The sequence below is a fragment of the Muntiacus reevesi genome, chromosome 6 (assembly GCF_963930625.1).
Source record: "Muntiacus reevesi chromosome 6, mMunRee1.1, whole genome shotgun sequence".
In the NCBI taxonomy this organism is placed as follows: Eukaryota; Metazoa; Chordata; class Mammalia; order Artiodactyla; family Cervidae; genus Muntiacus; species Muntiacus reevesi.
The window spans coordinates 78,164,350-78,191,482 of NC_089254.1; the positions used below are offsets into that span (position 1 = coordinate 78,164,350).

The 27,133-nt window shown below is 39.8% G+C and overlaps 1 protein-coding gene across 1 annotated transcript in view; it reads left to right on the forward strand.

Annotated features, from left to right (window-relative positions):
* AMPH (amphiphysin) overlaps positions 1-27,133 on the forward strand; it is a 210,967-nt gene that overhangs the window by 113,099 nt on the left and 70,735 nt on the right. Inside the window, exons 3-6 of the mRNA XM_065939340.1 lie at positions 6,459-6,513; positions 14,648-14,742; positions 18,059-18,154; positions 26,253-26,360. Of these exons, the coding sequence (XP_065795412.1) occupies positions 6,459-6,513; positions 14,648-14,742; positions 18,059-18,154; positions 26,253-26,360 (354 nt within the window). The remainder of the gene's footprint in view (positions 1-6,458; positions 6,514-14,647; positions 14,743-18,058; positions 18,155-26,252; positions 26,361-27,133) is intronic.

Consider the following 27,133-nt stretch of genomic DNA (forward strand, 5'->3'; position numbering starts at 1 on the left):
CCTTTTAGGATGTAGGCTTTAGATCAGCCTGGTTCTAGATCTGCCTGGGTAGATCACATGTCTGAAGTTCACATATTGTTTTCTCTAAATAATCTGCCATCTGTTGGGACAAATGATTCTGGCCTTGCTGTCCTCTCTCAGTACTATGCTACCTCTATCAATTACATGACTCCCTCTCAAACTCCATTTGCTAAACCATTCACTTTGTTCATCATCTTTTCAATTTGAGTTCCTTTCTGAAGTGTTTCTGTAAATACCTTTAATGCTTTTCTGCTCAGCAACTCCACTGGCTTTTTTTTTTTTATTGCTGTTATTGTTAGATTTCAACCTCCTCTGCCTTTCTGCATTTCCGCTCTTGATGGTGAACCATTGTATGAGGCTTTTTCTGGTAGGTCATGCCGTGGTGGCAATACCTCGTTGGCTTTTAAGAGCAGGTTGGTTTCTCACTTATGAAAACGTACACAGACGTGTTCTTCATCTTCCCTTCACTCTGAGATCCAGGCTGGAGAAGCAGCCCCAGCCTGGAACATTATGGGGCTCATACTAAAGGGGAAAAGACGTGATAAGAGTATGCGATGATTCTTACACCTTCTGCTCAGAAGTAGCACATGGGCACTTCCACTCACATTTCATTAGCCAAGTCAAGTCCTACAACCAAGCTTGATGTTGATGGGGCAGGAACTATAATCCTCCCCCAGGCAAATCTGGTAGGGAGGTACAGTGTAGATGTGACAGTAATAAAATCTCCCCCAAGGTATCTTTTCAGTATTTTCTATACTTAGAATCTTACACAGTACCTGTCACAAAATAGATAATCAACTGGAAAAGACTTCCTTCTTTTTTCCTCAGATTCTCTTCATGTTCATGTTGGGGACCTTGGCTTGACTCTACCTGTTTCTTCTCTGGATCCTTCTTATCTTCTACCTTTACCCAAGTGTTTATCATTAACATTCTTCTTCATTCTCCTTGTCATTTGCCTACAGTTTTACACTATACTTTGATGTTTTGGAAAGCCACTATTGTTGTTCAGTTTCTTCATCATGTCCAACTCTTTGTGACCCCATGGACTGCAGCACGCCAGGCTTTCCTGTCCTTCACCAACTCCCGGAGCTTGCTCAAACTCATGTCCATTGAGTGGGTGATGCCATCCAACCATCTAGCGTGTGGCAGTTTGCTTTCACACTGTATTTCTGAATGACTCAGAAAGACAAAGGAAACCTAGAGTTCCATATCCAGCCATACTGAGCCACAAGAAAGGGAGTCAGTTGTTTAGAACTCTGATGATTTCTATGATGCCATTCTGAATACCACCATTCCTGTTGAAGTTTATATGTGCTAACAAATGACTTAACATTAAGCTTTCATCTAGTAATACCTGGATTTACAGAGTTATAAAAATAGCTTGAGCTTAAGGCAGGTAAAGAAAACCTCACTAGAGTTTTACATAGACTTTAGAGAAATAATGTCACTATACCTGCATTATAACATCTAGGAAAATATTCTCTTCCAGAATTTATTTTGGAGCCCAGCATGGTCTTAAACACTTTTTTTTCGGAGTTTATTTGTATTAATCACTATCTGGTTTTAAATGCACTGGGCATTTTATCTTTCCTTAATACTCCCAAACACTCTGGATGACTATTCAGAGTTAATACAATCTGCTTTGAGATGCAATTTTTCCTATAGATATTTTAGTTCCTCTACAAGATTGTAATTTACTGAAGGAAGTAGTTTTTTCCACCTTCATCCTCTTTCTTTTTTAGTTCAGTTCAGTTCAGTTGTTCAGTCCTGTCTGACTCTGCAACCCCATGGATTGAAGCACTCCAGGCTTCCCTGTCCATCACCAACTCCTGGAGCTTGTTCAAACTCATATCCATAGAGATGGTGATGCCACCCAACCATCTCATTCTCTGTCATCCCCTTCTCCTCCTCCTTCCTTTAGTCTTTCCCAGCATCAGGGTCTTTTCTAAACAGTTGGTTCTTCGGATCAGGTGGCCAAAGTATTGGAGCCTCAGCTTTAGCATCAGTCCTTCTGATGAATATTCAGGACTGATTTCCTTTAGGATTGACTGGTGTGATCTCCTTGCCATCCAAGGAACTCTCAAGAGTCTTCTCCAGCACCACAGTTCAAATGCATCAATTCTTTGGTGCTCAGTTTCTTTATGGTCCAACTCTCACATCCATACATGACTACTGGAAAAACCATAGCTTTGACTAGACGGACCTTTGTTGGCAAAGTAATGTCTCTACTTTTTGATATGCTGTCTAGGTTAGTCATAGCTTTTCTCCCAAGGAACAAGCGTCTTTTAATTTCATGGCTGCAGTTACCATCTGCAGAGCCCAAGAAAATAAAGTCTCTTACTGTTTCCAATGTTTCCCCATCTATTTGCCATGAAGTGATGGGACAAGATTCCATGATCTTAGTTTTTGAATGTTGAGTTTCAAGCAAGATTTTTCACTTTTGTTTCACTTTTATCACGACACTCTTTAGTTCCTCCTCGCTTTCTACGATAAGGGTGATGTCATCTGCATATCTGAGGTTATTTCTCCCAGCAATCTTGATTCCAGCTTGTGCTTCATCCAGCCTAGCATTTCACATGATGTACTCTGCATATAAGTTAAATAAGCAGGGTGACAATATGCAGCCTTGACATACTCCTTTCCTGATTTGGAACCAGTTTGTTGTTCCATGTCCAATTCTAACTGTTGCTTCTTCACCTGCATACAGATTTCTCAGGAGTCAGGTCAGGTATACCAGACTGGTATTCTCATCTCTTGAAGAATTTTCAATAGTTTGTTGTGATCCACACAGTCAAAGGCTTTGGATTAGTCAATAAAGCAGATATTTATCTGGAGCTCTCTTGCTTTTTTTATGATCCAACGGATGTTGGTAATTTGATCTCTGGTTCCTCTGCCTTTTCTAAATCCAACTTGAACATTTGGAAGTTCTTGGTTTACGTACTGTTGAAGCCTCGCTTGGAGAATTTTGAGCATTACTTTGCTAGCATGTGAGATGAGTGCAATTGTGCAGTAGTTTGAGCATTCTTTGGCATTGCCTTTCTTTGGAATTGGAATGAAACTGACCTTTTCCAGTCCTGCGGCCACTGCTGAGTTTTCCAAATTTACTGGCTTATTGAGTGCAGCACTTTCACAGTATCATCTTTTAGGATTTGAAATAACTCAACTGGAATTCCATCACCTCCACTAGCTTTGTTCGTAGTGTTGCTTCCTAAGGCCCACTTGACTTCACATTCCAAGATGTCTGGCTCTAGGTGAGTGATCATACCATTGTGGTTATCTGGGTCATGAAGATCTTTTTGTTTAGTTCGTCTGTGTATTCTTGCCACCTCTATCTTAATATCTTCTGCTTCTTTTAGGTCCATACTGTTTCTGTCCTTTATTGTGGTCATCTTTGCATGAAATGTTCTCTTGGTATCTCTAATTTTCTTGAAGAGATCTCTAGTCTTTCCCATTCTATTGTTTTCCTCTGTTTCTTTGCCTTGATCACTGAGGAAAGCTTTCTTATTTCTCCTTGCTATTCTTTGGAACTCTGCATTCAGATAGGTACATCTTTCCTTTTCTCCTTTGCCTTTAGCTTCTCTCTTCTCTCAGCTATTTGTAAGGCCTCCTCAGACAACCGTTTTGCCTTTTTGCATTTCTTTCTCTTGGGGATGGTCTTGATCACTACTTCCTGTACAATGTCATGAGCCTCCATCCATAGTCATCAGGCACTGTGTATATCAGATCTAATCCCTTGAATCTATTTGTCACTTCCACTGTATAATCACAAGGGATTTGTTTTAGGTCATACCTTAATGGTCTTGTGTTTTTTCTTACTTTCTTCAATTTAAGTCTGAATTTTGCAATAAGGAGTTCATGATCTGAGCCATAGTCAGCTCCCGATCTTGTTTTTGCTGACTATATAGGGCTTCTCCTTCTTCAGCTGCAAAGAATATAATCAATCTGATTTCATTATTGACCATGTGGTGATATCCATGTGTAGAGTTGTCTCTTGTGTTGTTGGAAGAGGGTGTTTAGTATGACCAGTCCGTTCTCTTGGCAAAACTCTGTTAGCCTTTGCCCTGCTTCATTTTGTACTCCAAGGCCAAACTTGCCTGTTACTCCAGGTATCTCTTGACTTCCTACTTTCTCATTCCAGTCCTCTATGATGAAAAGGACATCTTCTTTGGGTGTTAGTTCTAGAAGGCCTTGTGCTGCTGCTGCTGCTAAGTCACTTCAGTCATGTCCAACTCTGTGCGACCCCATAGACGGCAGCCCACCAGGCTCCCCCGTCCCTGGGATTCTTCAGGCAAGAACACTGGAGTGGGTTGCCATTTCCTTCTCCAATGCCTGAAAGGAAAGGTGGAAGAGAAGTCGCTCAGTCCTGTCTGACTCTTAGCGATCCCATGGACTGCAGCCTACCAGGCTCCTCCGTCCATGGGATTTTGCAGGCGAGAGTACTGGAGTGGGTTGCCATTGCCTTCTCCTAGAGGGTCTTGTAGGTCTTCATAGAATCATTCAGCTTCAGCTTCTTTGGCATTAGTGGTTGAGGCACAGACTTGGATTACTGTGATACTGAATGGTTTGCCTTGGAAATGAACAGAGATCATTCTGTCATTTTTGAGATTGCATCCAAGTACTGCATTTCAGACTGTTTTGCTCACTATAAGAGCTACTTCATTTCTTCTAAGGGATTCCTTTTTGGTAAATTCTAACAAATGCTTGTTGAAATGAATATGACCATTATAGTTACTATATTAGTGGGTGTATTATTAACTATCGAGTTAGAGTTATACAATAGTTGTGATCATATTAATTTTCAAGGTGGAGTCATTCTATCTGCTAGTTCTGTGTACTTCTGTTCAATGACTGTGCAGTTAAAATACATTTTTTTGATGTGTTTCCTTGCAGTGTCATAGAAAACACTGTTGGTGGCCAACTATATGCCTTTAGTACCTACCTTTTCTGAACCCACTAGATGACTTGCAGTTGCCAACAGCAGAACTCTTTGACTGAGGTCTTACTATGGTTCCTGGAGACCTGTCTGCCCCTGTGTGGATGTAATGGGGAATTCATGTTCCCCAGAATCAGGCTTCGGGGTCCTTGCTAGCTCATCTGGTAAAGAATCTGCCTGCAATGCAGGAGACCCCGGTTTGACTTCTGGGCTGGCAAGATCCTCTGGAGAAAGGATAGGCTACCCACTCCAGTTTTCTGGCCTGGAGAATTCCATGGACTATTCCATGGGGTCACAAGAGATGGACATGACTGAGCGACTTTCACTTTCATTTTAAGAAGCAGCCATTAGCCAATGTCCAACAGGAGATGATATTAAATGCCCCAACTCACTTGCCCCTTGGTGAGGATGTCTGTAGGGTGTTTGAGTCTGTCTTCTAGAGTTCCCCAGTTGAATTAAGGCAGGACTGCCCACTGTGGGAACTTGCTTGTTAGTGCACCTTGAGTTACCTCTCTTTCCCTCTCTGCCTCACTTCTCTACACTACCATTAACATTTCCTGGGTAACCTCAGACCAAAATCTAATCCTAGTCTCAGAGTCTTTGAGTTTCTAAATGCATTCCAAACCAAAACAAGTATCCATAGGCCAAAATGTACAATTTAACAATTTCTCTATTTTGGTGATGTCCAGCAGGAATATAATGTACACCACATTCATAATTTAAAATTTTCTAGTAAAAATTTTACTTTTAAAAAGTAAAAAGATGCTGTACACTTGAAACTAACACAGTATTATAAACCAACTCGTGTTTGATCCCTGGGTCGAGAAGATCCTCTGGAGAAGGGCGTGGCAACCCACTTCTGTATTCTTGCCTGGAAAATTCCTCAGACAGAGAAGGCTGGCGGGCTATACAGTCCATGGGTTGCAAAGAGTCAGACATGACTGAGCAACTGAGCATGCATGATACTTCAGTTTAAGAAAAACTGAAAAGAGTTACAATGAATCTTAATAATATAGTTTAATGCATTATCTCCAAAATATATGTATATATGTGTGTGTGTGTGTATGTTTTTGGCACTAAATCTCTGTAACCCGGTAAGTATTTTATACTTACAGTACATCTGCATTCGGGCTAGCTACATTGTAAACAGGTGACGACCTTGGGCTAGTAGCTACCATATTAAACAGTGAACAGTGGTGGTAAGTTTCCTCCCTTGTAACCTATGTGTCAAAATTGAGAGACCCACTAGCTCTTGAATGTATAGAAGGCTGTATGGTGGGTCACAGTTTCTATTCTTAGCAAAGTCTTATTTGCCTTCTCCTTTCCCTCTTAAGCTGAATAAAATCTCTGTAAGTATCTAGAGTAATGGATATCTTGTTTAGTCTGAATTCACATATTTATTTTCTTTCAAGAATGAGCTTCTGGTAAAAAGCTTATGGCTTTGTACATGTTTGCATGCAAAATGTAAACAAGATGTTGAAGATCTCTGTGTTTGTGTTTTCAGGCCGAGGGGACCAGACTTCAGCGAGAACTCCGAGGATACTTAGCAGCTATCAAAGGTAATGTGTATGGGTTGTTTACTGCATGTTACCAAGCACAGGTTGTTCTTGGAATTCAAGAGTGACAGGATCGAGTGTTAATTAGAAAGCCATTTGGCTTTCTGGCAGGATGGGTACTGGAGCACAGGTGTTCCATTCTACCTACTCCCCAGTTCCCATTGAAATGATAATCAGGTATATAAGGAAAATAAGTTTCCTTATGCTGGAAACTAGGAATAAGTGCCTCCCATGTGCCAGAGCTTTCTAGGAAGAGTTGTTAAATAGAGTGAGCTGCAGACCTTGTTTAAGAAAAGCTGCAGCTGGTTTCATCCCAAGGGAGAGTATGTCCCAAGAGTTGGACACTCTTAGACTTGCACATAAGCCCTCTAGCAGGAGCGGGCAAGGGATGACAGCAGCGTTAACATGAAACATGGCCCTGAATTGCCTGTGACTTGTGGGGACCGGCTGCACCTGCAGCCCTGCCACTCTAGGGGGAAAGAGGCTCTGCTGTTGTTTCCAGTCTCTTGATATTCAAGGCAAGGAAATAAGGCTAGTGGTGGAGAGTGGAGACAGGAATCAGGTTGGGTACTCTATTTCTGCCTCTGGAGATATCCAGTTGCTGGCACTGGGTCAGATTCAAGTGCACCCACGGTGCGTGATAAGGCAGATTTTGAGATTAGTGGGGAGAGAATGGATCATCTGACAATGAGTCTTGGGTAAACTGGCCAAACACTCAGAAAGAAAGTGAGATTCCGAACATCACTCTTTATTCTCTCCTTCTCATTTCCAAATATAGTGAAGATTTAAATATGTAGACAAAGAGATGCGCTCAAGTCCCAGAATAAAATACAGTAAACTTAATCTCCAGTCTCCAGTGACAAGGTCTTTACAAGGATCCCCCAGAAGGCAGAAATTGGAAAGGGCAAGTTTGAGAGATTTGACCTCATTAATGTACACAATGTTTAAAAAATTATTTTGACAGCATATTTTAATCAAAGTGAGCCAGGATATAAAGAGCTCAGTCAGTAAGCTAAATGAAGATTAGTGGATCAAAAGAAAAACTGAGTAGAACATATGGAGAGAAAATTAATCAAGAAGATCTGCAGATGGGTAATAAATGTAAAAAGTGCTTGTCCTGAGTATTCAAAGAATATAAAATGATATCAAAGGGAGAAGATGTTATTTTACTTCTAAGTGTTCAAAGACAAAAAAAGTTAAAAAAAAAAGGACTCCAAACAAAGCTGTAATGCCTAGCATTGGCAGAACTGTGGGAAATGGACTCCTTTTATACACTTCTGGTAAGACTGCTTTCCTGAAGAGGGATTTGGCAAAGGCTTTTATATGTGATTTTTGATTTTGTGTGTGTGGAGGGGGCATGCCTTTTGTTACACTAGTTTCATTTCCAAGAATTTATTCTTAACAGTTTCAATGTATGGATGTATGAAATTGATTACAAAGTTATGGCTACATAATGAAACTCTTAATAATAAAAATTAGTCATAAAAATCAAAATTAGTGAAAGTAATTTTTAAACTAAGATGTATTTAAGCTTTTATTATTTTATAAACCAGTCATATAGTTTCAATTCACCTGACAACTCTATGAGGCTGGTACTTATTTTGTCTTCATTTTATTGTTAAAAAGCCAGGCATAGAAGGGTCAAATAGCTTGTCCAGGGTCATGGGCTTACTAAACAGCAGGGGTGCAATGCACCCTCTGGTCTCTGAGTTTCCTGAGACCTTGCTTTTCCCTTGTACTGTCTTTGAATTACATAGCCATCACTATTGCATTGTTTCATAATTTGAGTTCATCTGTACAATGGAGTAATGACAACTTACCTCTGTTGCTTTTTAATGAGAGACCCAAGTTCGATCTCTGGGTCAGGAAGATCCTCTGGAGAAGGAAATGACAACCCACTCCAGTACTCTTGCTTGGAAAATCTCATGGACGGAGGAGCGTGGTAGACTACAGTTCATGGGGTCGCAAAGAGTCGGACACGACTGAGCTACTTCACTTTACTATGTGGTAGGCTGTGTACTAAGTGTTTTAGGCATGTTACTTCTTTGTCACCACCCATCACAGGCTAAATAACATTAGCCTTATCTTGCATTTGTAAAGAAGTAAGACTCAGAGAATTTAACCTCCGCAATTCACAGAGGTCATAATTAACTGCTCTAAAAAAGTTAACCTCAAATATTTATAACAGTTTGGTCAGAAAATAGAAGGCACTCTAGGTAATTCTTTCATTGCTGATTCAAGATTTGAACACAAGAAGTCATACAGTTTTGAGTATAGGATTTTTTCTTTGTTAGCTGATTTTTATTTATTTAATTAATTAATTTATTTTTTCATTTATTTTTATTAGTTGGAGGCTAATTACTTTACAATATTGTAGTGGTTTTTTGTCATACATTGACATGAATCAGTCATGGATTTGCATGTATTCCCCATCCCGATCCCCCCTCCCACCTCCCTCTCCACCCGATCCCTCTGGGTCTTCCCAGTGCACCAGGCCCGAGCACTTGTCTCATGCATCCAGCCTGGGCTGGTGATCTGCTTAACCCTAGATAATATGCATGTTTCGATGCTGTTCTGATTTTTAAAAGTGGATACTTTTGTTACATGAATGAGCGAATTGGATCTTTCTTCCAAGACTATGTATTTTGGTCTATTTTATTGCCCTAGTACGGAGAATGCTATTTAAAAAGACTGGCTTATTTCTTTTCCTTAATGCGGTCTGGAGGGAGAATCCACTGTGAGGAGACTTGTCTCCAGGGAGACACTGGGTGCAGCATCGGAGAGACCCTTCCATCAGCCTGTGCCCCGCATCCCACTTCTAACGGTGGCGTCCTCGTATGTAGGAGGAAGGACTGTCCAGTAGCTTTTCCCCACACATTTTGCTGATTGAGTGACTAACGATATTCTCTGAGAGAGAGCTCTGTTTAAATGACTCTGGCTGAGGCTGGTTGGAATGAGTTTTTAAACAGTTTACTACAGAGTTTATCAGAACCCTTAACCCTTAATCTAATCTCCCATAGGCCTATGGCGCAGGCAGCATTTTCCACTGATTTAATTGTAGAATGCTTTTTTTCTTCTCAAAGTCTTAGAAAGAATCAGCATTCCTTGGAGCATATTTTGAGTTTTGGGAACACACTTAAAGATAAGGGTTGTGCCATAAGTAGATTATAATTTGCTTTTTCAAAGTGCTTTCATGGCCCATTTTTCTGGTTTTCACAAGAAGAACTCTGGCTAACTAATGGAGCAGTTTAATACAGGCAGCATTACAGAGAATGAGATCTCACCCAGTAGAGTGATGAGTCCTGGGTCCGTTTTGAGAGGCAACTATGGGATAATCCAAGCCTGTCGAATGCCTCATTTGTAAAATGTGCCAGATGTTCCTCAGCTATAAAGCGCTCCAGTTGCTCTCAGAAGTCCCCCCCACATCTCTGCTATGGGCATTCTATGAAATTGGATTCAATGAGCTCTACTCTTTATTATCCCTAATCTCTGGGTGGCATTCACTCCTGTGGGGCTTTGTTATTTCTGCTGATAGCTTGGACTTTGTAGGAGATCTTATGCTCTCATTGATTTTAGTAGCAAACATTGCATTGAGTCTCAGTTATGGGCCTGACGCTGTTCTAGAGGACAGAGATGCAGAGATGAGTAAGACACAGTGTTTGCTCTCCTGGGGCTTGTGATAGAGAAAGCTAATAAACAAAAGGCCAGATACGCACGGTAATGTGTCGTTTAAGAGAAGCGTGCTCTGTGCTATCCAGCAAAGGAGAGTCCTCCCACCTTAGCTGAGGGGCAGGAGACCAGGTCAGGAATGGTCCTTCTGCAGAACTTACCCTGAATGAACCCAAGAAGGGGGCATCCATGGTCATCAGGTGATCAGATATGCCAGGGGAAGAGGTTGATGTTGGAAAGACTTTCCAGGTAGAAGAAATCTTGGGTTTTATTCTGTCATGGAGAAGGGAGTCCTTAACATTCTTTTAGGTGAGGGAATGAGTCACATGATCAGATTAGCATTTTAGAAATAATTAGTGTAATGGTATAAAATACAAACTAGAGGAAATGAAACTGGAGACTTTTTAGAAGTCTAGGCTAATAGTTTAATAATAATTAGAGTTCACATTTATTGAACACACGTGTGCCAGGTACAGACATAAGCTTTTTATGGCTCATTTCATGTATTATTCCTTCAACATGTGGCGTGTACTATAATCTATTATTAATGAATGCTTTGGAAAACTGAGGTCTAGGATGCTCCAAATTTTTGGTGAGAGGGAAATGGTTCCCATCCAGTAGTAAGATGATCATTCTTCTATGTATGAATTTTGATACTTGTCTTACAGTTTTGAAAACCACTAATCTTTTAAGAAAATACTCCCTTCTGCAGGGGATCATCTGGACCAGGAATTGAACCCAGGTCTCTTGCCTTGCAGGTGGATTCTTCACCATGTGAGCCAGCTGGAAAGCCCAAGAAAATATTGGTTATTAGATATTATTAAATGCCACTTAGCATCTATTCTGCTTTAATGTTGCCAAATGACTCTGAAGGAAACTTGGGTTTTAGCTGTGTTTTTTCCTCTTTTGCTCTGCCACCAGAGGAAATTCTAAATCTATGCCAATCTTTTTGTCTTTTAAGAGCAAGACTTGTGTTTTTTTCACCTGTCTATCTGTCAGAGTATTTCCTATGGAGGGTTGTAGAAACAGCTTTTTGTCAAAATAATTTCTTTCCAAATTACCCACACCGCTACTTATCCACACAGCAATTAGTAGTTATTCTGGGCTGATAATAGACATATTTACTGCAACATTGTGTGTTTTTGCCTCAGAGAGTAAGATTTTATAGAATTTTATTTTATTTATTTATTTGTTTTTTTATTAGTTGGAGGCTAATTACTTCACAACATTTCAGTGGGTTTTGTCATACATTGATATGAATCAGCCATAGAGTTACACGTATTCCCCATCCCGATCCCCCCTCCCCCCTCCCTCTCCACCCGATTCCTCTGGGTCCTCCCAGTGCACCAGGCCCGAGCACTTGTCTCATCCATCCAACCTGGGCTGGTGATCTGTTTCACCATAGATAATATACATGCTGTTCTATTAGATAATATACAAACCATAGATAATAGATATACACCATAGATAATATACAAACTTAAGTCACAGTTTCATTTTGCACCACAACGGTTTTTGTTCTGCAATACCATCATGTGTCTTTCTTCCTCTTAAGACATTAAGAGCTTGTCTATGTGACTGTTTATAACTTCCATCTGACTCGAAGAATTAAAAAGAGACTTCAGAAGCCTTTTGCCATCTGAAGGATAGAGTTCTAACTAGTGACTCACTTTCGGTGTGAATTTGAGGGGTGCATTTCTTAGTATTAGTTTGCTTAGGGTTAGGATTAAACATGGACATTCAAGATAAATATTCCTGCCACATATGGTCAGCAGTGACCACATGTGGAGACCACATCACAAGAGAACGATTCTTCCCTGCTTGGACTCAGAGTGCTAGAGGATGGATGAAGGTTTTTGCATTACTTTTTGTGACTCAGTGGGAAAAGGATCCGCCTGCAATGTAGGAGATGCAGGAGACGTGGGTTTGATACCTGGGTTGGGAAGATTCCCAAGAGCAGTAATTGGGAACTAACTCCAGTATTCTTGCCTGGGAAATCCAGTGGACAGAGTAGCCTGGAAGGCTATAGTCCCAAGGGTCACAAAGTGCTGGACATGACTAAGCACACACACAATGCAACACTTACCTGTCTCTACACCTATAAGACTAGTTCATCAGTGTCCCCAGAGAATTGAGTCGTCACTTCTTTCCCATAGTACCCTGCTGGGCTTCCTTTTTGGTTGTCAAGTCATTTCAGCTGGTGTGGGTTGTTTGTACTCCTCATGGTAAAGGGCGTCCTTAAACATGTTCAGTGATGTGCCCTTTATGGAGAGAGGGTCACAGGCTTTCACACTTCATGTGGCTACAAAACACATTCATACCTTCTGTGTGCAAAGGCCAAATTGGTATCTGGATCTTAGCAGGGGAAAACAAGGGGGATTGTCTGTTCCCTAAAGTGAAGTGAAACGAAAGTCGCTCAGTTGTGTCTGACTCTTTGTGACCCCCATGGACTATACAGTCCACGGAATTCTCCAGGCCAGAATACTGGATTCCCTTCTCCAGGGGATCTTCCCAACCCAGGGATCAGACTGGGGTCTCCTGCATTGCAGGAAGATTCTTTACAAAATGAGCTATCAGGGAAGCCCCTCTAGAGAGAGGAAATGTATTATGAAATACCAGAGTAGATGTTGACTCTTTTTTAGAGGGTGGGACTAATATTTTATTTTACTTCTTAAATAATTTATTGAAATATATTTGACTACAATGTTGTTAGGTTCAGCTATACAGTAAAGTGATTCAGTTATATGTATATACACATATATGTGTGTGTGTATATATATATACACTTCTTAATATTCTTTTCCATTATAGATTATTACAAGATATTGAATATATTTGACTGTGCTATATAGTAGGATCTTGTTGGTCATCGATTTATGTGAAGTTGTGTGTATATGTTAGTCACAAACTCCTAATTTATCCCTCCTCTGCCTTTCTCCTTTGATAACCATAAGTTTGTATTCTAAGTCTGTGATTCTGTTTCTGTTTTATAAATAAATTCACTTGTATCATTTTTTTTAGATTCCACATATAAGTGATATCATATATTTGTCTTTCTCTGACTTACTTCACTTAGTCTGATCATCTCTAGGTCATTCCATGTTGCTGCAAATTGCATGATTTCATTATTTTGTGCTGCTGAATAATTTCCCATTGTGTGACTCTTGTACATATTGTTTGAGGATGTACTTTGATCATTTCATACATCTTATTTTTATTTATAATTTCATTTTCTGGAGCAGAGAAAAATTTATTGCAAGCACCAAGCAAGGAGAATGGGTAGCTTGTGTTCAAAAACCTCAAACTCCTCAGACATCTTCTATTTTGACTTTTTTCCTTCACTGTTGAACCCAAAACTGAGTGCTTTAAATCCACCAAACACATGGTTGAATTTAGAGTGTTGCAGCTTTCAGTTTCACAAAAAACTTTCCCTCTTTGATTCTCTGAGTTAATGAGATGTGTCTTTTATTTCTAATGATGGCACTCTGGTTTTTCTCTGCTCTTCTTTTATCCAGCCCCATTTCATGTCTCCTAGTGACAAAGACCAAGGCACCAACTTAGCGAGAGCTCACCTTCTAGCTATGAGGGAGAGTCTGGTGCCAGAGTGGCACTTCTCCAGGTCGCCAGCCAAAGACTCCGCCTTGTTCTGTTCCCGGCCCTGAGTGGTCACCACTGTAGCCCATAGTTTTCCCTCCATGTTTTGAAGGAGGGGCAAAGGGGAGATTGAAACAGACTTAGTGATACTTTATATCACCATGTTGCACTGGGAAACTTTATATCTTTACTATTGTTAATAACCATATTTTTGCAACATACCAAATTATACCAATAATTAAAATTCTGACCCATAGACAGAAGAACTTGAAGTTCTCTGAGGCTTCTAACTTAAAACTGTATATATATAACTTGATAATATTGGAAAAAGAAATTGTTTTTTTTTTTAATTTAAAAAAATTTTAAAAAATTAAAAAAATTTTTTTTTTTAATTTAGGCCACTTAAAACGTTTCAAATATTATACCCTAAAATCCTGTTGATTGTGCTTCTGTCTGCTTAAAAAAAAAAAAAGCTTTATTTCTAGCATTCAAATTCATTTAGGATTAATTCCTAGGACTCTGTCACTTTGTACAGAAGAGCTCTAGGTGTCCTGTATATGGTTTCATGTCATTTAACAAGTGATAGCGCACTTAGTAGGGCATATTGTTTTCAGAATACAATGCCTTGTTTATTTATTTATTTTGTAAGATCCTGTATCTGTCACTGTTATTGCAAACACAAGAAGGTGCATGCTGTAATCAGAATCAGGGAAGATGTGACTGCAGATGCAAATAACGGTTGTACCTGCCCAATTTTTCCTTAAACATTTAGCAAGTGTTCAAGATTTTCCCTCTCACTTAGACAAGTAGGGGAAGGAGGAAGAGATTTTTCACCCACCTCTCTCTAACAGGAAGTGCTTTTCTCCAATGCTAGGCATGCAAGAGGCTTCCATGAAGCTCACCGAGTCGCTGCATGAAGTCTATGAGCCTGACTGGTATGGGCGTGAAGATGTGAAAATGGTTGGCGAGGTGAGAGCTGGTCACAGCGCTTGGGAGGCCCAGGGTGGGTTCCCTGCGGGTCCCACCGTGTCCTACTCACTCAACTTATCCCCTCACAGCACTTCATGGCCCTAATCAGGAGGGAACACCATGTACCCAGAAGGCGCTGTGCAGTTCCACCATCAAGATTGAGCCAAACTCATAGTGAGGAGTGAACATGATGATAAAAGCACTTGGGTAGAAAGCTGTGTGTTAAAGATTGTTTTTCTTCAACATGAGAGTAGCACTTTTCTGTCCCTTACTACACTTCTTAGCCCATTTCAGCAGTAGAATTGGCTCATGACTTGATTTTTTTTTTTTTTATGTTCTGCCCCTCCTTCCCCATCCCTCCTTGAAAGCAAGTGCACGAGCTGAGAACAGCATCTGTTTCAGTTTAACACCGGCTGGTCCATTCGCCAGTCTGCAGGGCTGAGGACAGAGCTTGCGAGTAGAAATTTAACTAATGAAATACTTTATCCCAAGACATGTCTTAACACTTAAAACACACTGTCTAGCCCAGGGCTGTCTGGCTCTGGGAAGCAAGAAAGGAGTTACTGTTGCTTTGAGGAAGGCAGAATGGGATGTGACACTGGGTGAGTTCTCTAATCTTCTTTGGCTTCAGTTTCCTCATCTGCAAAATGAGAGTATTAATTTTACCTCCTAATAATACACTGAAAGCCAGTGTATTCACACCCTCAACCTAATGCACAGTGCATGTGATTGTTACAGACATTAGGAATTCTGCTGTCTGAAGTTTTCTCATGACCAAGTTCTTTGTTAAAACAAAGAGTGGTTGTTTGTCATGCTTCACGGGAGCTTGTTGCTTCTCATGAGGCATGGAAGACCTAAGAGATGTGGCCTCCACAACCCACAGGAAGGTCTGGTAGGTGACATGTTGACCATCTATGCAGCTTTGGAAAGATGGGTTAACAACTCGCCTGGGCTGCTCCCTGAAAATTCTGACACCCCCATATTGATCACAAGTCATAATCTTATTATGACTGTGATAGAAACCGAGATTAATTTTTTAATGAATAAGCCTCTTGTTAGCTCTGTTAACTTCTTTTGAAACCTTTCAGGATGTGAATTGGGCAAAATCAGCCTCCACACACTATTTTTCAATGCTGTTTTGAGTAATTACATCTTCTCACATTTCTTAAATATAAAGACATTGTTTCAACAGCATGTTTTAAAGGTTTAACTCATTTTGTAAATTTCTGATTAGAGGTGTAACATTTAAAATTCATTATGAAAAGGAGACTTTTTAAGGGAATGATAGAAGCTTGCATAAATGGCTTTTCAGAACACTGTGTTACAATTCTGTGTGTGGCAAATGCCACTATCTTGACCTTTATTCCTAAGGAAACAGCTGATATCTTACCTTGGTCCTTGTGGCTGCCAGAATTTTGGGAATCTTCAGTTGCTGGCCCAAATATGAGCTCTTTTGAAGGTGAAGCAGCTGGCACTGCTTGTTCAGAGGGTCTGCTCAGATAGAATATAAGCCTTTTTGTATAATGGCTTTAAATTTTTTGGTTGCATAACATTCTTCAGTAAGGATCTATAACAATTAGAACTGGGTTTTAAAGGGTGAAAAAGAAAAAAAAGCAAATCAACCATTAAAAAGTGATTTTCAACAAGACAGAAACTTCTCTCCCATGACAGACATTGAAGGTTGGCAGCCCATGTGCGGTGGGGGGAACCCACGGCCATCAGGGGCCTGTCTTTGCATCTCTGATGCCATCTCTACTTTCAAGTGACTGTCTGAGCTCTGGCTATCAGCACTCATTTCTGTCTTCCAGTAACAGGAAGGAGGAAGCATGGAGGACAAACCTCCCTTGAAGGACATTGCCTTCAAGTCCATCCTGTTGGCAGAATTTAGTCTCATGACTACACTAGTTTGCAGTGGAGACCAATAAATGTGGTCTGTGTCCTGGGAGGCCATGTGCCTGGCAGAAACTGGAGGTTCTGTTGCTAAGGAGAAAGAAAGGGTAGATGGCATCAGGAGACCCCAAATGTAGTGATGGGAAGAATATGGAGTGATGTTCTTGCACACTTGCTATGTGCTCGGGATTCTGTGAAGCACTTTATGTTGTCAGTTCCCTTGATTGGGTAAACTGAAACCCATTCTAAAGTCACACAGCTGGGATATGAACCCTGTTCTGGTGAGGCAGCCTGGTGTCAGAGACAGATTGTGGGCTTCATATTCAGGGGTTGAACCCAGACTCTGTCATTTACCAGCTACATGACCTAGGCCAGGTTATATATCATCTCTGGGCTCCAGCATTCTCTTCTACATAAAGGCAGCAGGAAGACTTTCCTCATAAGAATATTGTGATAATTAAATCACACACAGAGACAAGTAAAGTGTTTAACCAACTGCCTTGATGTCCATGGGTTTCTAAGACTTGGACGCGACTGAGCCACTCATACTTTCACTTTTGGCTTCTTTGGTGGCTCAGATGGTAAAGAATCTGCCTGAAATGTAGGAGACCAGGTTAGATCTATGGGTTGGGAAGATCTCCTGGAGAAGGGCATGGCAACCCACTCCAGTATTCTTGGCTGGAGCATTCCATGGACAGAGGAACCTGGCGGGCTATAGTCCGTGAGGTCACAAAGAGTCGGATGTATCTGAGCAACTCTAACTTGACACAGTGACAGTAGTAGTCATAACAATACTAATATCTGATAGTTGCTGTGTTTATCATAACTGATGCGCCAGCCATGCATGGTAGGGGCCCTTTCTGCTGTCCTTGTGGAAGCTTCAGCAATGGTTTGTTGTTTGTATGGAGTGGCTTCTAATTTCATGGACTGCTTCAGAAGCAAGCTCTTTCACTGGATTTCTTCAGACTCTTCGCACCAAAATCCATTTATAAGGATCTAGGGACCTTCTGATGGAGAAGGAAATGGCAACCCACTCCAGTATTCTTGCCTGGAAAATCCCTCAGACAGAAAAGCCTGGCAGGCTACAGTCCATGGGGTTGCCAGGAGTTGACACAACTTAGCAACTAAACTACCAGCACCAGGGGCTTTTTGAAGTTTCTGCTGAGTACATTCTTTATTAATTCAGAAGCAGAAACACATTTTTAAATGAGCTGAGTCCTTAGGTAGCCTATACATTCAGTATTGTAAATTTAGAAATGATAGGCAAATTAAGGTATTTTTAAATAATCCACATTCCTTCTACCATTTACTATCCAAGGAAATAGTACTTATCTGATTTTATAGTTTCAGGCTTTTTAAAAGTTGGTGAAAGGTATCCAATTAAAATAATTCTGCATTCATCTCTTTATTTCCTTTTTTCTTTCAGAAATGTGATGTGCTGTGGGAAGACTTCCATCAGAAATTAGTTGATGGGTCCTTGCTGACACTGGACACCTATCTGGGCCAATTTCCCGACATAAAGGTATTTTATTCTGTGGCTATAAAGGGAAGAATTTAATGGTTGCATGTACTTATTAAAAATGGGCAAGAAATAAGTGGGGCTAGAAGTCCTCAAGCTGACATCAAAGACAGAAACTTTTTGCTTATTTAAGTGTGGGATTTTTATTCTGTTCCTATCAGTATAAAATGAAATATAGTTACAGAAATAGCATTTCCCCTTTAATGAACTGCTTCATCTTTTATTTCTCTATAGAATTCTTTTTAATCCTATATATATATATATATATAAATATATATATCTGATCATAAATCAGAGCTACTAAAAAATTCCAGTCTATGTTCAAACCTTTTTATTATATGCGACTTGACAAGACTTTCCATTAGGATAAACAAGGTCACGAGGAAAAGAGAAACTTCATGGCAAATGTGAAAGCAAAATCTGATCTTTGTTATGTATTTTGTGTATGTTCATAGCACACCTGCACATTCTTAAGATGTAAGCATTTCAAATACATTTGCATCTGGATCTAAAAATATTCTGTCTAAAACATTTGTCTTATTTAACAGTTGGATTCATTGAAAGGGAAATACACAAATGAAGGATTGAATATCACAGATTCAGAATTGACTCTCAAGGTAAAGATGGTTTTTAAGCCATCAGGCTTGTAGATAGCAAATGGTAGCTTTGATAGATCTACCCTCCAGTTGTTTTCCCAGCTGAAAGAGGACTTCAAGGTAAGACAGCCACATGCTGCCTTTCCTGTAGATGGAGGAGCTGTAAACCACCATCCATGGGCATTTGCAGTATCTTACTAGGTGACCTTTGATGTAAAGTTCCATTTTTACTTGGCCCTTTTTTTTCTTTTTAAGCAGCTTACAACAATACCCATTTATTAGGTCATAGTCTGTAAAACAAAATTTCAGGCATGGTTGCCTAACCTTCTTTATAGACGTTGCCAAACACCAGGAAAATACCTGCAGTAATGTGAACTGCCTTTGGCCATGAAACATAGTGAAACTTCTTGGCCAAAATCAATGACGTTCATTTCCTTGGCCCTGCACAGAATGCCTAGTGCTAGTTGGCTAATACTTAAGTGAGTTTTGGGGAAGCCAGAGGCACCAGACAAGAACCTAAGTGAATCAGACTAGATACATTAGCCTTGTTGGCAAAATATCCCAGAGAACGAATCTAGATATCAATTCTCAGTGATGTTATTGTCATAGGCAGCAGAATAGTTTATTGAGTTATTATATAACTACATCCTAATGAAAAGGTTTTAAGTCAGTTTTTAAAATTTTCTGAGAATTAAAAAGTTTTTAAATTAAATTTTAAAATTCTGTACACAGTGAGTTCATTTTGAGACATCTTCAGATATTTTGACATTTCATATTGGAATTTGCAGTGTCTATGGAGCAATGATTCTCAGAATTATTATCACACTTTAGAATATTGTTTATTGCATGGTAATTAATCTTCATGAAAATCAATTCCCAATAGATCAGAAGAAGGTGAAAGAAAAGTTTGTCTTCCTATTGGAAAATTTCAAAGAACTTCACAACTTGTCTAAATTATTCAGATAATATTTGATAGTATGACTTTGAAAAGCAAATGAAAATTGTGATTGCCTACAGAAGAACACATTTGAAAAGTTATTTGGTTTCTTTCAGGATCAAAACTTAATGCCATCAAAAGAAGTGTGAAGCATTAATTTCTTATTTGTTATTTGCTATGGTACTGCCCAGCAAGTTATTTGGAAATTAGCCATTCTCTTTAGGAGTATAAAATTCCAGAAGACAAACAGATACAGGAAAACTTATGTTGAAACATAGATTAAAATAAACTCCTGATGGATTATTTTGGTTTATGTTTACAGTTTGTCTAAACACTCAGTGGGATTTTTACTTTTCCTGGGGTCAGTGTGGTGGAGAAGCAAGCATAAAGATGATCCTTCACTTACTGAAACATCTTTACATAAGAGATCTGGAATCATTTTTCCAGCTACATGCCCTGAAGATAAATGAAATATATTTCATGGTTTTACCTGCATCATGAAAAGAACCTACATAATCTGTTTCTGTGAAGCCACATGTAGACTATTAGAGCATACACATAGGGTTTCAACCAAAATAGAGAATTGCAAAAGCATTTCATATGATGAGCAGTGAGGGAAACAGCAGTGTTTATCTTGGGAAAGAGAAAATTTGGAGTTGGAGAGTAGGTGGGCTAGCTGTTTCTAGTGTTTGAAGGACTTATCTTTTATGAAAATACACAGAAGTATGCATTTACTCGGTGGCTGGAAGTTAGAAGTGGATATAGACTCCGTTGTTTCATAAAGTGAATGTTGAGTTTCTATGTAATGAATGGGTTGTTGATGAAAAGGGGCTTATGATTAAAAATACAGTGGAGAATTTTCAAAGCTTGGAACACAGTTAACCTCCTTGACTCTTGTTAATATCAACAGACTGTGTGTAACCTCAGGCAGATTTCCAAATATTTACTGCAACCTATCAGCAAGGGCTATGAAGTACCAGTTATGAGGGGATGATGTTTGACTTTTCCAACTGTGATTGGCAGGGCACCTCGTGTTACAGTTTTTTATACAGCACTAACATCTAACATCAATGTTGTAATAAGAGCCAGCTTGTCACCAACCCAGGCAGGCTTACAGCTGTGAGCTGTTACTGTAAAATGCAGTTTAGAGTTTATCTTTGCAGCCATGCCTGAGCCACTAAGCATATATCTAGAGCAGTGAGCCAAAATGAATTCCAAATTGGGATTATTGTTGAAATTTTTAAAATTCCAGTAAATTATTTTCTTTGCTGTGTAAGGTCAATGCATAGTGGGAAATCTGAAGTACTTTTAAATAAACCACTTAGTTAAACTATTTATTGGGACTTCCCTGGTGGTTCAGGGGTTAAGACTTCACTTTCCAATGCAGGGGTATAGGTTCAATCCCTGGTCAGGGAGCTATGATCCCCACATGGCTTGTCACCAAAAAAAAAAAAAAAAAAAGGAAGCAATATTGTAACATGTTCAGTAAAGCCTTTAGAAAAAGGGTCAGCATCAAAAACAAACTTTTCAAAAAGACAAAAATCATTTACTATTAAGCTAGTAAATTTATTTAATAAAGCTTACTATTAGATGGTTAAATAAGAATTGTATCATTTTCTATGTAAAAGCTATGGTGTATTAACTCTACCCTTACTTTGGAGATGAGGTTTTCCAAATATGAAATAGGTAAGGAAATAAGATTGGCTCTTCAAACACAAAAATATATGCATCAAAATGAGTGATGGCCTTCAAAATAATAACTTCTACCATAGTAAGCTGTACTCTGTAATTGACTTGTCAGTTACACAAAAAAATGACTCACATTATTTACTTCACTTCTTGTTTGTGAACAAAAAATAAGATGATCCAGTGCACCTTCCTAGGCTTGGAAGTAATTGAATTTTAACTCTTTTCAAAAATCAAATTTATCTTCAAAGAATCAAGGTTTGCTTCTTGGAAGATATTAAAGGAGACTCCCCGCTCCCACCCCACCCAAGTCCACAAAGCAGAGTTTTGTAAGAGTTTCCATAGTCACACAAGGCCACTGCCTCGAGGGTCAGTGCTTCCTGGGAGGTAACAGATATCTGCTGAAAATAATGAGCTTTGTCACCTTATCAGACACTTCTCTCTGCTCTGTCTGGACTAATTCATCGCATGTTTTAAGTGAATGTGGTATATCAGCCAAATTTTTCAGTAGCACCAGTTGGAAGTGGTCTGTGCAGAGAGTATCTGGATGACGGAGTCTGTCACAGAAACCTGGACACTGCTAGAAGGAGTACTAACCCAGAGTCAGGAGCAGGGAATCAGTGAGGCAAGTGAGGGCACAAGGGTTCAAAATATAAGGAGGTGGGACTGCTCTGGTGGTACAGTGGTTAGGAACCCACCTTTCAAGGCCAGAGATGCAGGTTCAATCCCTGGTCTGGGAACTAAGATCCCACATACCACGAGGCAACTAAGTCTGCAGTCTGCAAATTGCAGAGCCCACATGCTCCCACATACCACGGTGAGCATCCCACATGCCACAAGACCTGACGTAGCCATAAATAAATAAATAAACACTAAGAAAAACTTATTTTAAAGTAAAAAAAAAAAAACCAAAATCTTATTTGCCTTTTTTTTTTTTTCATTTTTGATACTCATTTCTTTGACAACTCCACTTGGTATTACAATTCTTTTGTGGCAGTGAGTTCCCCCAAATGTTGTTTGGCTTAAAAAGGAATCTTTATTTCATCTTTACTTTGGGGAGATATTTTCACTTGGAATAAAATTCTAAGATCTCTGTTGATTTTTATTTTTCAGTGCTTAAAAGATACCACTCCATTGTATTCTAGCTTGCATAGTTTCTGAAAATTAGTCTTCTGTAATTCTTGCCTTTGTATTTGCTGTTTTTCTTTATTCTTGATTTTGAGCAGTTTGGCTATGGTACAGCTGGCTGTGTCTTGTTTGTTGTCTTTCTTGGGATTCTGTGAGTTTCCTGGAACTGAATTTTGATGGCTTCCTTATTTCACAAAATTCTCAGCCATTATTTCTTCAAATGTTTCTTCTGACTCTTGTTCTCATCTCTTTCTGAAAAGTCCAATTTATACTATGTTAGACTATTTGATATTGTATTAGAGGCCTTTTGTGCTTGATTCTGTATTTAAAAAAAAATTTTTTTTCTCCTTGTGGTTTAATGAGAATTTCTCTTGAGTTACCTTCAACTGTACAGTTTCTTTTCTCAAGTATTTTATGTCTACTGAACAAATTTATCCTCTCTGATATATAAATTTTTTTTTGTCTTTAGCATTTTCATTTGATTTTCATTTAACTGTTTCCATGTATCTGCTGAAATTACCTATTTATGTATTTTGTCTACCTTTTCCACCTGGATACTTTAACATATTAGTCATAGTTATTTTTAAATTACTGATTGATACTTCCAACATTTGGGTCATGTTTGAGTTTGTTTCTGTTGATTTCTTTGTCCTTTCTCATGGGCCTTTTTTTTGTTTGTTTTTTTTATGTATGTGTTTCAAAATCTTTGATTGAATGCCAGGCTCCATGTATGAAAGAGTGAAGACTGAAATAATATTTATGCCTGGAAGTGGGCATTCTTTGTTGTCAAGCCGTTAACGTAAGAGCTAATTGCAGCTTGAGCTGGATTTGAGTCTTGTTGCTATTGTTACTTTCAGTGCACCATTGCTTTCAAATTCCTCTAGAACTGAGCTGCTAAGGCCTTGAGAATATAGTCTAACATCTATAGTATTTCCAGACTCTTGAGTTCAAGTCCAGTTTTTGCCTCTTTGACCCACATTGGGTGGGCCCTTGCATACCAGAGAGTTTTTATCAGTGTTCCTGTTCCCCATCAGAATTCAGGAGTCCTGTGTGCCTGTATTGCAGAAGGGCTTTCTACCCATACACTTATCCTTCCTCCAGTGGTAAGCAGCAATCTCTTGTTATTCAGTGGTGGACTTGGAGTGGGGCAGGGCTGTTTATGTTATGCTTTTCTGGTGTGTCTTAGGCAAGAATCAGTTTCACATTTGTGGTTGGTCTAAGCAGAAGTTTGCTGCTGCTGCCCAAGTGGGATCAAACCTCTTCTTGTGATCGAAGTCAGATCTTAGGTCCAAGGAGTTTTTATTTTTAAAATATTTCTTTCTTTCTTCCTTTATTTGGCTGTGCAGGATCCCAGTTGTGGCGCGTGGAATCTTCGATCTTTGTTGTGGCACGCAAACTCCTAGTAGTGGCATGTGGGATCCAGGTCCCTAATCAGGGATTGAATGCAAGCTCCCTGCATTGGGAATTCCAAGTTTTAGACACTAAACCACCAGGGAATTCCCCAAAGAATGTTTTATGTTCCTCCCCCATGGGTTGAGATTTTTTTCCCCTCCCACCCTTCTGTGTATTGCAATTATTTTTTTCTTCCATTTATTTTTATTAGTTGGAGGCTAATTACTTTACAGTATTGTAGTGGTTTTTGCCATACATTGACATGGATCAGCCATGGATTTACATGTGTTCCCTATCCCAATCCCCCCTCCCACCTCCCTTCCCACCCCATCCCTCTGGGTCTTCCCAGTGCACCAGCCCTGAGCACTTGTCTCATGCATCCAACCTGGGCTGGTGATCTGTTTCACTCTTGATAATATACATGTTTCAATGCTGTGTACTGAAGTTATTTTTGAATATATCCTATGGACCCGGGGGATTCCTGTCCCTTCCCAGGGTCAGTTTGGTTTTGCTTCTGCTTCTTCCCCAGATATCTCTGCCTGGTATCTCTGGACATGAAGATCTGTTGTTTCCTCCTCAAGTGGCATAAAGCTTTTGCTTTGTAAAGAGAAAAATGACCTAGGAAATAGGCAGGGCTTTGTCTCTACCCCTTGGCAGTCAGAGATCACCTCATTCTCACCTGCATTGCAAGGGATGTCTTGTTCCCCAAACTCTGATAGAATCCAGTGGAAGCCCTAGGAAAGAGCTTGCTCATAAGTGCAAGTTACCCTCATAACTTTTTACTTTTTATTTTTTGGCTGTGCTGGGTCTTAGTTGCAGTACACAGAGTATTTAGTTGCAGCATTCAAACTCTTAACTGCAGCCTGTGAAATTCTTAATTGCAGCATGTGGGGTCTAGTTCCCTGAACAAGGATTGAACCTGGGGCCCCTGCATTAGAAGCATGGAGTCTTAACCACTGGGAAGCCCCTCCCCTGTGTCTTGGACACCCAGCTCTTATTCCAAACTGACACTTTAGTCCCCAGTGGATCTTTAACTCTTTGTTAAAATTTTAGCTGATCTCTTGTCCACTGATTTCCTAAAGGAAATCAGTCCTGAATATTCACTGGAAGGACTGATGCTGAAGCTGAAACTCGAATACTTTGGCCACCTGATGCGAAGAACTGAATCATTTGAAAAGACCCTGATGCTGGGAAAGATTGCAGGCAGGAGGAGAAGGGGACGACAGAGGATGAGATGGTTGGATGGCATCACTGACTCAATGGACATTAGTTTGAGTCAACTCCAGGATGGACAGGGAGGCCTGGCATGCTGCAGTCCTTGGGGTTGCAAATAGTTGGACATGACTGAGTGACTGAACTGAACTGAACTTGTCCACTTGTATTGGGTTGGCAACAGCTTTTACCTGCCAAAGGTGAAATGGTTTTTGTGTCTCATCTCTCCCTACAGAGACTTGTCCCTCTTTGAGACTCAGATGGCTTTATTGGCTTGTGTTTATGTCTCTGATACATCAAGACATTTTATGTTTTTATAGACTAGCTTGTAGTGTGGGAGTAGCATTCTTTGCAGCTCTCTATAGCCTAACTAGAAGTGAAAGTCTCTAGGAATCAATATATTCTTAAAGCTCCTCAGATATTTCTAACAATCAAAAGGGATTTCGAACACTTCTAGGAAAAAAGGGTTTCTTAGGATTTATAGAACTGCTCTTAGTGTGGGTGCTATTAGAACTAAAACAGCAAATCCTAATACAGTCTTTGACTCTCTTTAAAATGGAACATTTAAAGGTTTAGAATAAAGACTAATAGAGAGTATAGGTTTATGTGCTTTCCTCCACCAATGCTGGAATTTCTCTGGTCTTTGACTGTAAATTCTGCCTTCAGCTCTTAATTATTGTCCTAATTATTATCAGAAGGGAGGTATTTACCTAATGGTAGTCACACAAATCCCTAGTGGTAAGGAATCTGCCTGTCAATGCAGAAGATGCAAGAGACTTGGTTTCTATCCCTGGTTGAGGAAGATCCCCTGGAGTAGGAAATGGCAATCCACTCCAGTATTCTTGCCTGGAAAATTCCATGAACAGAGGAGCCTGGCAGGCTACAGTCCATGAGATCACAAAGAAACAGACATGACTGAATGTGCATGTGCGCACGCGCGTGTGCGCACACACACACACACACACACACACACACACACATTCACACAAAGGATCAAAGACAGTAGTTTGATTTCTAGCGATCATTTGTCTACTGAAATTCTGGTTCACTTCGATCTCCAGCTACTCTGTACAAGGAAAGTGTTTTGGCAGTCAAGAAGAGAATCTGTGACCGTGTCTTTCTCTTCATGCTTGTGTTTCTCTGTTGGCAGAATCGTATTGCCAAGCGCAGCCGGAAGCTGGTGGACTACGACAGTGCCCGCCATCATCTGGAAGCTTTGCAGAGTTCCAAGAGGAAGGATGAGAGTCGCATCTCTAAGGTAGGGACCAATTCCACTGTTGTCACCACTCTGTATTCTGTGACCTGTAGCAACTTTGCTTTTGAGATGAAATCTCTCTTTTCTCATGGAGATTGGAATCAGGACGAAATTTAAAAATTGAAATATGGGTCTTGTGGGATGCTGTCTATAATTTTGTAAGTTACACTAAGGGTTTTCAGGTCCTTGGTAGAATTCACTTGGGTGGCACTGACTCACACATTTTCATCATCATAAATGTTTACCCCTAACAGTACTGCCTAATCATGTAAAGTAATGTGTCCTTACACTCTTTATGTCACCGTGGTCCATGTGTGTGCATGCTAAGTCACTCAGTTGTGTCCAACTTTTTAAAACACTTTTTGAGACACTGTAGCCCGCCAGACTCCTCTGTCCATGGGATTCTCCAGGCAACAATGCTGGAGTGGGTTACCACGTCCTCCTCCAGGGGATCTTCCTGACCCAGGGATCAAACCCACGTCTCTATGTCTCCTGCATTGGCAGGTTGGTTCTTGACTGCTAGTGTCACCTGGAAAACGTGCTGTGGTCCATACTTGATGCCAAAATGAAAATTCAACTAGGAAATCAAGTGTGAAATTCTCAGACGTAATTTGTGCTTGAGAGTACAGATGTGTGCTACAATTGCTTGACATTCATTTTCTTTTTTTTTTATGATAGTATTTTTACTTTTTTTTTTTTCATTTATTTTTATTAGTTGGAGGCTAATTACTTTACAATATTGTAGTGATTTTTGCCATACATTGACATGGATCAGC